The sequence below is a fragment of the Aquarana catesbeiana genome, linkage group LG04 (assembly GCF_042186555.1).
Source record: "Aquarana catesbeiana isolate 2022-GZ linkage group LG04, ASM4218655v1, whole genome shotgun sequence".
In the NCBI taxonomy this organism is placed as follows: Eukaryota; Metazoa; Chordata; class Amphibia; order Anura; family Ranidae; genus Aquarana; species Aquarana catesbeiana.
In genome coordinates this window covers 480309198-480322816 of record NC_133327.1, presented here as the reverse complement: position 1 = coordinate 480322816, position 13619 = coordinate 480309198, and the positions used below count along the sequence as shown (strand labels likewise).

General features: G+C 46.6%; 1 protein-coding gene across 4 annotated transcripts in view; it reads right to left on the bottom strand.

Moving 5' to 3' along the window:
* Positions 1-13619, bottom strand: part of MTR (5-methyltetrahydrofolate-homocysteine methyltransferase) — a 1497716-nt gene that overhangs the window by 171822 nt on the left and 1312275 nt on the right. For all 4 annotated transcript variants that reach the window (XM_073627630.1, XM_073627629.1, XM_073627631.1 and 1 more), the window contains one exon: positions 8117-8317. In XM_073627630.1, coding sequence (XP_073483731.1) covers positions 8117-8317 — 201 coding nt within the window. The remainder of the gene's footprint in view (positions 1-8116; positions 8318-13619) is intronic.

Below are 13619 nucleotides of genomic sequence, written 5' to 3'. Positions count from 1 at the left end.
TCACAGAACAGGGATTTGTGTGTTTACACACACACATACACACGCACACATCCCTGTTCTGCCTCTCATGCCCGCGATCACTCGTGGCTGGCGGTCATCACAACCATTGGCCACGAGCATCGGCACCCCCACAGTGCAGGGGGCACATGCGGGCCTGCTATCCCGCTTAAAGGAGCCGATGTATAGCTGCAACGGCTCGCTGGATTGTGCCGACCTGCCACAGTATAATGACGGAGGCTGGTCGGCAAGCGGTTAAAGTAAAATACAACACTGCCTTTTGTCAGCATTGCCTGCATTTACTGTAAAACAATTAGAGCTAATATTGTGATTTCATAATTTTATTGGCTATTCACATTGTTCTATGTAATTGAAGTCATGGAGCCTTCCATGTACATATGCTGGTTTCACACTGCTAGGAGTACAGGGGATGGGGATAACGGGACTGTATAGGAGTACAGGCAATGGGGATGATGGGATTGTATGAGTACAGGGGATAGGGATGATGGGATCGTATAGCAGTACATGGGATAATGGGACTGTATAGGGCATGATGGGATTGTATAGGAGTACAGGGGATGGGGATTATGGGACTGTATAGGAGTACAGGTGATGGGGATTATGGGACTGTATAGGAGTACAGGGGATGACGGGACTGTATAAGAGTACAGGGGATGGGGATGATGGAACTGTACAGGGGATGGGGATGACGGGACTGTATAAGAGTACAGGGGATGGGGATGACGGAACTGAATAGGAGTACAGGGGATGATGGGACTGAATAGGAGTACAGGGGATGGGGATGATGGGATTGTATAGGAGTACAGGGAATGGGGAAGATGGGATTGTATAGGAGTACAGGGGATGGGGGTGATGAGATTGTATAGGAGTACAGGGGATGATGGGACTGTATAGGAGTACAGGGGATGATGGGACTGTAAAGGAGTACAGGGGATGATGAGATTGTATAGGAGTACAGGGGATGATGGGACTGTATAGGAGTACAGGGGATGATGGGACTGTATAGGAGTACAGGGGATGATGGGACTGTATAGGAGTACAGGGGATGATGGGACTGTATAGGAGTACAGGGGATGATGGGACTGTATAGGAGTTCAGAGGATGATGGGACTGTATAGGAGTACTGGGGATGATGGGACTGTATAGGAGTACAGGGGATGATGGGACTGTATAGGAGAACAGGGGATGGGGATGATGGGACTGTATAGGAGTACAGGGGATGATGGGACTGTATAGGAGAACAGAGGATGATGGGACTGTATAGGAGTACAGGGGATGATGGGACTGTATAGGAGTACAGGGGATGATGGGACTGTATAGGAGAACAGTGGATGGGGATGATGGGACTGAATAGGAGTACAGGGGATGGGGATGACAAGACTGTATAGGAGTACAGGGGATGGGGATGATGGGACTATATAGGAGTACTGGGGATGGGGATGAGGGGACTGTATAGGAGTACTGAGGGTTGGGGATGGTGGGACTGTATAGGCATACAGGGGATGACGGGACTGTATAGGAGTACAGGGGATGGGGATGATGGGACTGTATAGGAGTACAGGGGATGACATGACTGTGTAGGAGTATAGGGGATGATGGGACTGTATAAGAGTACAGGGGATGATGAGACTGTACAGGGGATGGGGATGATGGGACTGTATAGGAGTACAGGGGATGGGGATGATGGGACTATATAGGAGTACTGGGGATGGTGGGACTGTAAAGGAGTACTGGGGATAGGGATGATGGGACTGTATAAAAGAGTACAGGGGTGGGGATAACAGGACTGTATAGGAGTACAGGGGATGGGGATGATGGGATTGTATAGGAGTACAGGGGATGGGGGAAGATGGGATTGTATAGGAGCAGAGGGGATGGGGATGACGGGACTGAATAGGAGTACAAGGGATGATGGAACTGTATAGGGGTACTGGGGATGGGACTGTATAGGAGTACAGGGGATGACAGGACTGTGTAGGAGTACAGAGGATGATGGGACCTAAGTAAGAGTACAAGGGATGTGAATGACGGGACTGTATAGGAGTACAGGGGATGGGGATGATGGGACTGTATAGGAGTACTGGGGATGGGGATGATGGAACTGTATAGGAGTACTGGGGATGGGGATGATGGAACTGTATAGGAGTACTGGGGATGATGGGACTGTAAAGGAGTACTGGGGATGATGGCACTGTATAGGAGTACAGGGGATGACAGGACTGTGTAGGAGTATAGGGGATGATGGGACTGTATAGGAGTACAGGGGATGATGGGACTGTATAGGAGTACAGGGGATGGGGATGATGGGACTGTACAGGGGATGATGGGACTGTATAAGAGTACAGGGGTGGGGATAACAGGACTGTATAGGAGTATAGGGGATGATGAGATTGTATAGGAGTATAGGGGAAGATGGGATTATATAGGAGCAGAGGGGATGGGGATGACGGGACTGAATAGGAGTACAGGGGATGACAGGACTATGTAGGAGTACAGGGGATGATGGGACCTAAGTAAGAGTACAAGGGATGTGAATGACGGGACTGTATAGGAGTAAAGGGGATGGGGATGATGGGACTGTATAGGAGTACTGGGGATGATGGGACTGTATAGGAGTACAGGGGATGACAGGACTGTGTAGGAGTACAGGGGATGGGGATGATGGGACTGTACAGGGGATGGGGATGATGGGACTGTACAGGGGATGGGGAGGATGGGACTGTATAAGAGTACAGGGGTGGGGATAACATGACGGTATAGGAGTACAGGGGATGGGGATGATGAGACTGTATAGGAGTACTGGGGATGGGGATGATGGGACTGTATAGGAGTACAGGGGATGACAGGACTGTGTAGGAGTACAGGGAATGATGGGACCTATGTAAGAGTACAGGGGATGTGAATGACGGGACTGTATAGGAGTACAGAGGATGGGGATGATGGGACTGTATAGGAGTACTGGGGATGATGGGACTGTATAGGAGTACTGGGGATGATGGGACTGTATAGGAGTACTGGGGATGATGGGACAGTAAAGGAGTACTGGGGATGGGGATGATGGGACTGTATAGGAGTACAGGGGATGACAGGATGGTGTAGGAGTATAGGGGATGATGGGACTGAATAGGAGTACAGGGGATGGGGATGATGGGATTGTATAGGAGTATAGGGAATGGGGATGAGAGGACTGAATAGGAGTACTGGGGATGGGGATGATGGGACTGTAAAGGAGTTCAGGGGATGACGGGACTGTATAGGAGTACAGGGGATGGGGATGATGGGATTGTATAGGAGTACAGGGGATGGAGGGATAGGGAGAGTGACAGAAGGGTGGTGGGATCAGTGACAGAGGGATGATTTTCTATGTACAATAAAGGAGACTCTGGGGACATATCTGGGGTCACTTTAGATGTGTGGGAGTTGTCAGTCTCTCTCTCCTATGTACTGTACACAGACATGCTCTCTACACATAGCTCTGTGTTCATTTCAGAGAACAGACACAGGAAGCAGGTCACTATGCTCCTTACTATGTCTCCTCTTATGAAATAACACAGTGCTATGTGTAGAGAGCTTACTTGTGTTCATTGCTGGACATGAGAAGTGTTCAGTGACACTCCCCCCATCAGCTGGAGGAGACACTGATACAGACTTTGAATGAGTGAGGGGGGAATTCGGAGGACACAGGAACATCAAAGCCCAGGGGAGAGGTGTTGGAGTCTCACAGAGGAGAGCTTGCAGGTAACAGCCAGGGAAAGGTGAGGACTTCACTGCTCGTGCCACACTGTCTCCTTCTGGGTTTTAGATGGGGACATGCTGTCATGGAAACAGAGGCACGTGAAGAACGCGTTTGCTCTAGATAGCAGCCTAGGTGTGCACCTCTTCACCAAGCACACCCACATGTCCAAGAGAGGGAGAGAGTGAAGGAGTTATAAAATAAAAAAGGAGTGAAGGAGTTGCTGGATTGTAGAGCTGTGTTCACCCCCTGGAAACTTTTGAACTGAGAAAGAACCGTTAGAGGCTGCTTCTGGACTCTTCAAAATACTATTCTACAAAAAATAAAGCTCTGAGGAAAGAAAGAAATGCAGGTATGAGGGTAGCATGTACTACCTATTTTTGCATTCCAATACTTCTCCTTTAACCCATTATACAGTGAGTGTTAGAAAATCACATGTCAGCGCCACTACTAAAGAGATAACATCCCATCGAGACTTGGCTGCTTCATCCATTTGTGCAATTGACCCCGTTCTCATGAGATACTAATTGCCTAACCACACCGAACTATGTTTAATAGGTCCCAACACCAATGTTTTTTTTTTTTAATAAAAAGAAGGAACGATATTAGTGTTTTTACAAAGGTATCAAGATAACTTTTAGCCAATGGAATTGGTATGATTCAAAATACATAAAATTAAATTAGATTAAATCAATAAATATTGATATCAAATGAAAATTGAAATATAGCTATAAGAACCTTCACAACCACAAATTATATATTAAATATTAATAATCAATAATTACTAATGAAGCAATTCAGGTCTAAATCAATATTTAACCCATCAGGATTTATCGTTCGCAATAGATTAATCCATTTAATTTCTCTCTTGGATAGATCTCTCACTTTATTTGATCCCCTTGAAGATGGAAAAACCCTCTCTACACCCCAAAACTGTACAGTGGAAGGATCTCTGGCGTGATACTTTCTATAATGTTTGGAGACACTATGATATCTGAATCCCTTTAGGATATTGGATCAGTCAAATCCTTACTTTTAGGGTGTGTTTAGTCCGTCCTATATACATGAGCCCAGGGCTGGTGCAAGGATTTTTGACACCCCAGGCGAAACCTCATTTTGCCGCCCCTTTGGCTCCGCCCCTGAACCCACCCCCTTTGCCAGAGCATCAGTGTGACAGGAGACGGCGCTAGAGGAAGCATGCGGCTGCAGTAGAGAGCACTGATCATAGAGGCGCACAGGGGATGTTTGCTTCCATTTCGTCAGGACATGTCCTCAGGTGCTGCGCCTCTATAATGACACTACAGAGCGGTGGCCTGAGTAACATGCAGCAGAGGCATCCCCCTAGATGTGCATGCTTTATCCCAGCAGCACCCACTAGAGGTTATAACATATATTACAGAGGTATTTATAATACAGCACCAAAAACTTACATAGCGCAGAGAAAGAAATTAGGGAAACCAGAGGCGGGGCGCACTAGGCAGCAGTGCACCCTAGGCGGCCACCTAGTTTGCTTAGTGGTAGCACCGGCCCTGCATGAGCCCACAAGGGCAGACTAATGCAAAGACAACATGTGTAGTATCGCAAGTTATGAGATTGGTGATCTCATAATCAAAGTCTGTATTGTTAGAGTGAAATGATGCTCTGACAGAGGCTCTTTACCATGTGATCAGCTGTGTCCAATCATGGCTGATCACAGTGTAAACGGGAAAAGCCGTGTATGTGCTTTTCCTCACTTGCATCTGACAGACGGGAGTAGAGGAGAGCCGATTGGTGACTCTCCTGACAGGGAGGATCTGCGCTGATTATCAGCGCAGCCCCCCCCCCCCCGAGGATGCCCACACTAGACCACCAGGGATGCCCACAATAGATGGCCACCAGGTATGCCACTATCAGGGATGACAGTTAGTGCCCAGATAGATGACAATCAGTGCCCAACAGCAATGCCTGTCAGTGCCATCTATCAGTGCCACCCATCAGTGTCCATCGGTGCCACTCATAAGTGCCGATAAATGCAGCCTTTCAGTGCCCATCAGTGCCACCTCATCAGTGCCCATCAGTGCCACCTTATCAGTGCAGCTTTATCAGCGCCCGTGAGTGAAGGAGAAAACTTACCGATACTTATTTACAAAATTTTATTGTTTAAACAAAAAAAAAAAAAAACAAAAAAAAAAAAAAAACGCAGAGGTGATCAAATACCACCAAAAAAAAAAAACTGTGGGAACAAAATGATAAAAATTTTGTTTGGGTACAGTATAGCATGACCGCACAATTGTCATTTAAAAAGTGACAGCGCTGAAAGCTGAAAATTGGCCTGGGCAGAAAGGGTGGAAAGTGCCCGGTATTGAAGTGGTTAAACACAGTAATTATAGCACTGAACCCTGATGGGATTCACGGAGTCCAGTGCCAGGCTACAACATACTGGAATGCACTGGCAGCCCATTAAAAATAAATGAGCACCTTAATGAAATGCATGTTAGGCCCTTTCCATGGACATTCTGATCAGGCCCGCCTGCAATTTTTCAGGTGGACCTGATCAGGAGCTCCATGCACCACTATGGACAGGTGGATGTAAGCAGACTTGTGTCCATTTACACCTGCCCGTTTGTCCAGGTCTGAAAAAAAAAAAAAAAGGGAAAAGGACTGCGTCTTTTTCTGTTTTTCCAGACGTAATTACGTAAACGTAATGTATCAGAGATAGCCAGGTTAAACTGAACAGCAGTGTCTGTTACATGTGGACACCCATAGAGCTGTCACAGGTCTGCCAGTGTCTGCCAGGCACAAACTGAACAGGCACGGATGTAAAAAAAAAAACTGACATCTATTCCGTTCAGCTCCGGTTCAGCAGGGGATCTGCTCACAGATCTCCTGCTAATCGGAGCAGACTCCACTCCCTGTGAAAGGAGCCTTAATGTACCGGCAGTAACACTGCAGTGCATTATTAACCCTATTTACCCAGAGCATTAAACATTTAAAATTGAATGATTTTTACTGCATAGTTACATTGGTCCAGCTTGGCTACTACAATGATTGACCACTTGTAACAGCGGTCTCTTAGAAAAGAGATGTGCATATTTACATTAGTCCAAGCTGGACCAATGTAACTATGCAGTAAAAATCAGTTGAACTAAAAGACATTTTACAGGAACTCCCATTTGTTTCTTGTTCAGCGTCATATTCTAGCTGTAGAGTAGAATTGACAGCCTCTGCAGGGCTCTATCCTTACAGCCTGCAGATATGATCAGGGTTCTGCAGCAAGCTGACTCTGCCTACAGCTGGAAATAGACAGCCTCTGCTGCCAGCGGGACTGGACAAGTATATGTGTACCACATATTGTCTGATGCAGCTAGCGATGCAAAGTGGGAGATGATTGTTTACCTGGTCCCCGACACTTAGCATGTCACATTCAAGAGCAGGATGGGGTATTAATTGGCCACCAGGGGCCTAATCAGTTTTTGAGGAGTACTATCTTGTTTTAATAAATCTACGATGGATCGAGATTGTCAGTGTGCAGCCGTTTCTTCTTTTCCTAATCAGTTTTCTGCCATTCTTGCTCACCAGGCTGGAGGAGGATACACCATCATATTTCTTTACTATGCTAGAAAAAACTTTCATCCTCTAAATCAAATGTCAAACACAAAGCCCGTGGGCCAAATCCAGCCTGCCAGGCCTCGTCAGGTAGTCCTCTCCCCACTGATGGAGAGCTCTAGAATCGGAGAGAGCGAACATTCTCCCTGTAAGGTGAGGCAGAGCCACCCACACAGAAGGGGTACTAGAGCTAGTACGAGTGAATGTTGGGGGGGGTTGGGGTTGCATAATGTGTATAGCACACCCTTAGGGTGTACACAGTATACCCCTGAACACTGCACTTTGTCCATAACACACTCCTAAACCCTGAACTCTGTACGCAGTGCCCCCCTAAACCCTGCACTCCATACATAGTATACCCCTGAACACTGCACTTTTTGCATAGGGCACCCCTGGAACTGCACTCTGTACATAACACACTCCTGAACTCTGTACATAGCACACTTCTGAACTCTGCACTCTGTATGTAGCATAATCCTGAACTCTAAAGCTCTGTACATAATGTACTCCTGAACCCTTCACTCTGTACGAAGTGCATCCCAGATACAACTAGGCCTTTGACGGCAGCCATACTGCTGTTGTGGCCACAATGAAATTGAGTTTGGACACCCCTGCTCTAGACTCTGCATTGTGGAGTAGATGTGTGCATCAAAAAACGGATAAATACAAATATTTTGGCAGGTACAACATAAAACAGTTCATATTCATATATATTAAGCATGTATTTCGTAATCCGTTTGGTGAGAGATCAGCTTTAGATCCCATCTCTCTTTTGCTTACCTCAGCTAGCCTGTCCCCCAAGGCTTTGAGCATGATACTGTTGTAGTCATCCCCCTTAAGCTCATAAGCTTTGCTCAGGTCCTCCACACCAAAAATGGCTACAGCAAAAACACCCATGTAGTCACGTATTCCAGAATTCTGAGGGGCAATGAAGTCAGACAGACAATAATAGGGGTCCGTAGATGTAGAATCTTTCTCTGCCTAAAATACAGATAAAAAACAACATATTAGTGCTCATTCTCACCAATTAAAGTGGTTCTAGGGAAGGCAGGTGTTGTTTTTCCCCTAATGTACTCTCTGAATTAAGGTAAGAAAGCTTATGTATGCAGTTCCTCCCCCAGCCTCCCTTATACTTACCTCGGCCCAATCTCAAGCCAGCACTGTGCCTGCTCTCTCTCTCCTCACTGGCCATGCAGGCAACAGTGGGAACCATCAGCTCCTGCTACTATCAATCACAGCCTGTGAAGAGACAGCAGGGGACTGCATGAGTGCCGCCATAGCAAGTAGCTTGGCACTCATGGCGGGCACTCAGAATGGGGGAGGAGCCAGGCGTGCAGGCGGGGGACCTGAGAAGAGGAGCATTAGGGCTGCTCTGTGCAAAACCACTGCATAGAGCAGGAAAGTATAATATGTTTGTTATATTTTTTTAAAAGTCTTAAGTGTCCTGCAGAAGTCCGTCAATGAAAACTCTTTGATGATAAAGATGCAAACAAAACAATAAACCAAATCATTCTGTAAAATAAATCTTTATAATCTCACAGAGGTATTTTCTCAACAAACAAAAATAGGATGTTTGCTACATCTCAAGCAGTGAAGCATATTTATGTATCCGTTTTCTCATACGGCACACCAATACTGCATTCAGTATTCAGTGGGGATCTAAATCTTCCTGTGGTAATTTTTTCCCTTTTGTTTTGACAATGTGGAGTATCCAGAAAGAGTAGTTGGTCTATGTAGTCAGCACAGGTAAGAGTTACAATATGTCAGTAGGTGATGGAGTCCACCAAAAATGAAATATCAGTTTTCTGTATTCAGATCCCATAATTCAACAAATAACAGATATGGTAGACTGCACCTTAACAGGGAATGAAGAAACAATATACTTTAGACCAGGGGTAGGCAACCTTTGTGAGGTGGCGATAGACTGTGACAACATGAAAGAGAGCAAGGATCACCAGGGTAACGCAGATAACAAGCCCCTAAAGGTCAGTAGTGGGTAGGGAAGTGTAAAGTTGTCAGAAGGATGTGAGGCAGTGTACAGAGGTCAGTAGGATGCAGGGCAGTGTACAGAGGTCAGGAGGATGCAGGGCAGTGCACAGAGGTCAGGAGGATGCAGGGCAATGCAGAGGTCAGGAAGATGCAGGGCAGTGCACAGATGTCAGGAGGATGCAGGGCAGTGCACAGAGGTCAGGAGGATGCAGGGCAGTGTGCAGAGGTCAGTAGTAGGCAGGGCAGTGTGCAGAGGTCAGTAGTAGGCAGGGCAGTGTGCAGAGGTCAGTAGTAGGTAGAGCAGTGTACATAGATCAGTAAGGCAGATGACAGGGGTGAGGGGTTAGCAGAGCTAAGGACAAGAAGTCCACAAGGCAGTGTAAAGGGTTGGGGGTCAGGAAGGCATAGTACAGAGGGGTCAGGAGGGCATGATACTGAAGGGTCAGGAGGGCACGGTCCTGGGAGGGGGTCAGGAGGGCACAGTCCTGGGTGGGGGTCAGGAGGGCACAGTCCTGGGTGGGGGTCAGGAGGGCACAGTCCTGGGTGGGGGTCAAGAGGGCACAGTCCTGGGTGGGGGTCAGGAGGGCACAGTCCTGGGTGGGGGTCAGGAGGGCACAGTCCTGGGTGGGGGTCAGGAGGGCACAGTCCTGGGTGGGGGTCAGGAGGGCACAGTCCTGGGTGGAGGTCAGGAGGGCACAGTCCTGGGTGGGGGGTCAGGAGGGCACAGTCCTGGGTGGGGGTCAGGAGGGCACAGTCCTGGGTGGGGGGTCAGGAGGGCACAGTCCTGGGTGGGGGGTCAGGAGGGCACAGTCCTGGGTGGGGGGTCAGGAAGGCACAGTCCTGGGTGGGAGTCAGAAGGGCACAGTCCTGGGGTGGTCAGGAGAACATAGTACTGAGGGGTTAGGAGGGCACAGTACTGGGGGTTAAGAAGGCACGGTAATGGGGGTCTGAAGGGCATGATACTGGGGGGTTCAAGAGAGTATAGTACTGAGGAGCCAGGAGGGTATAGAACTGGGGGTTTAGGAGGGCACAATATTAGGGGGAGGGTCATGGGGGCACACTACAGAAGCTTCAAGAGGGCACGGTACTGGGGGTCAGGATGGTACACAAGTGGTTTCTTCCTGGTGCAGAGCAGCACAGGGAATCTGCTGTGGCAGGAGCTACTTGTTCTGGTGCGCTGATCCCCACCGGTCTTCCTGTCTGTTCACACAATGTCAATTACACTATACCCACTTGAATGAAAGGGAGAGGAGGGCTGGCAAAGATCAGCGCACTGCACTCAGGAGGACAACAGCTTGAAATTGTTGATAGTGAATCCTAGGTGGCAGAGGCATTCCCCACCCCATAGCCACACATGAAAGGGACGTGCTGCAGGGCAGGGAATGCCTCTGCCTAGAATCGACTTTGACTGCTTCCCAGCTTGAGATGTCAGGCGTCTGGAACTAATTCCTTCTCTGCCAATTGGTGGAGGGGGGAGGAGCACTTGCTGCTTGGCAGGGCAGGGCCTTGATCGTGGTCTACCAGTCACCTGCCTGCGATCAACGAGTTGCTAACAACCCGCATTAGACCATAGAGCAGTTCCAATGACCTTAAGTGGAGAAGCTGGGCACTGGCTGCCCCGAAGGAATACACCAGCAGAACCTGAGGGACATTCTCATGGGGTTGCAACTAAAGGGTGCACATTGCAGCATGTTTATTAACGTGGGGTCAGGAATAGAGAAATTGTTATGCTGCAGGAAATGTGAGTAATTTTGCCTTACCTGTAAAATCCACATCTTGGAGTGCAGGACAAGACACGGGTAAATTATCCATGGATGGTGTTGGACATAGGACTACCTCGTCCTTTTGAAGAATGAGGAACGAGCTGCTAACTCTGATACATGTCTGACAGATGTGATAGCTACCAAAAAGGCAACTTTGCAGGAGAAGTCATCTAGGGGGATATCCCTGATGGACTCAAAGGGTGGTTTTTGCAGGGTAGACAAGGTAGAATTCGCATTGGAGCAAAAGCATAGATTACCTGGAATTAGACCAGGGGATTATCAGGGCATCCAAGGCCAATGCTAGAGGATTCTTGGTCCTGGTTCCCATTTCTGGCATATCAGGTCTGTGTTAAAGTGTTACTAAACTCAGGACCCTTCATTCACTATATCTGGTCTCCCACAGTACACTGAACATAGAAATGCAATTATTTTAGAAATAATAAACTACTAAATACCATTTCTCATCAGCAGTATATAGCAGTCTTGTGACTTCTATCAATGTTCGAGCACTGGTTAAAGCTAATAAGAGGAGTTTTCATTCTCCTCTGACAGTCCTATAAGGCTGCATGACTCCTGCCTTTCTGTCTAGACAGTGCCAATTTGCCCTGTGCTGATCACACGTACACCCCCCCCTCCCAAAAAAAAAAAAAAAAACCTCTAGAAATACACACCAAACTGAGCATGTGCAGATTGCCTCCTAGGGCTCTGTTCTATCAGCAGATATCTATCTAATCCAATCAGATATCCAATCTTGGGGACTAAAAAAAAAGGGGAGGATCAGAGAAGACAGGATCAAACAGCCTTTTTACGCAATGCGGAAGATTAACCCCTTAGGTTCCACAGTGAGTATAACAAGCATGCTTTACTGTATATACAGACCGATTTTACTGTTGTGGGTTTAATAACACGTTAAGGGTCAATTCTCCCTGATCCAGGTGGCAGCGGTTGAGATAATCCACTATCCTGTTGTCCACTCCTGGCACATGAAGCACAGAGATCACTGGACAATGAGTTTACATCCATGAGATTATCTGGCCTGTTTCCTTCAGAGCTGCAACACTTCCGGTGCCCACTTGGTGGTTGATGTAGGCAACAGCTGTGGCATTGTCTGACTGCATCCTGATTGGGTGTCCTTGCAGCAGGCTGTTCCAGAGCTATCTTTAGTAACAGTATTTACCTCGTTATTGGGAGTTTTAAGGCAATTTGACTAAAAAATATTATAAAAAGTTTTTATTATTAAAAGTCAAGAAAATATTGTATATAAAAACAAGACATTCAACAATGATTGCACAATACCAAGATATTACATCACATTGAATAAGATTCATAGTGTGTATCAAAAGCTTCTGAAATACAAAGTAATCTCATTCTAGTATCAATGCTTCCTACATTCATGCACAAACTTTTCAATGTGCCTTACATATCCACTTACATCACATTTCATTATTGGCCAGAGTGCTCTCCAAGCTCAAAGGATTCCCATATTTCAAGTGTAACTTGCCCTTTGTGCTATACAAGGACCGTTGGATCACGTCCAAAAATATGTGGCACCAAAGAGAGTGACTGAAGAAAAGAGGAAAAAAGGGAGGCAAAAGATGAATAAATGTATCGGATGATCCATAGTACATCCACATTATAGGCAATGTAATCAATTTTGACAAAAATGCCATTTGATAATGCCTTAAGAAATTCCAAAAAAAGGGGACCAACAGGATTTACTTAGTAATAAATAACCAGTGCATGTCCTGGGTCCAGACTATCAAAAAAATCCAAGCTCTTCTTTAGTCAGTGGCCATCTGCCATCCATCCAGGCAAGACGCCTCCAGCAGAAGTGTTTGATCCACCTCGGAAGATGTGGAAAGGAAAATGGCGCCGGCTGCGATCCTCGGCGTCCCTATATATCAAACATGGGCGTCGTAATGACGTCATGCGTTGCCGCGTCATATCAGGTCTCCATGAGGACATCCGGAGACTGGTATCGTGGCCATATTGGGGACAAGTATTACCGCCAACACAGAATATCTCCAGTGTCTGGGGAGGAAGCCCAGCACATACCGGGGGGAAATATCGGCCTCAAACAAAATTGTAGGGGCCTTTCTGTGCCGGGTATAGGCAAGAGAGCACACAAGTCAAGGAGATCTCCTAGTCAGAGAGAGCACTCACATCAATACAAGTAGTTAATACAAAGAATAGTGACATATATATAGAAAAAAAAAATAAACTCAAAAAATGATAATCCATATTATTTAACGCAATGGTGTATAATCTATGTCTCCACTGTATGTGTCCAAAATGTGCATCCACAGTCGGGTTTATGAGAGGGGATAGTCTGTCCCGATGTTAAATATATTTAGATTATACAACATTGGGTTAGATAATATGGATCATCATTATTGTTATTTTTTTAGTTTGTTTTCTTCTATATACAGTATCTTACAAAAGTACACCCCTCACATTTTTTAAAATATTTTATTATATTTTTTCATGTGACAACACTGAAGAAATGACACTTTGCTATAATGTAAAGTAGT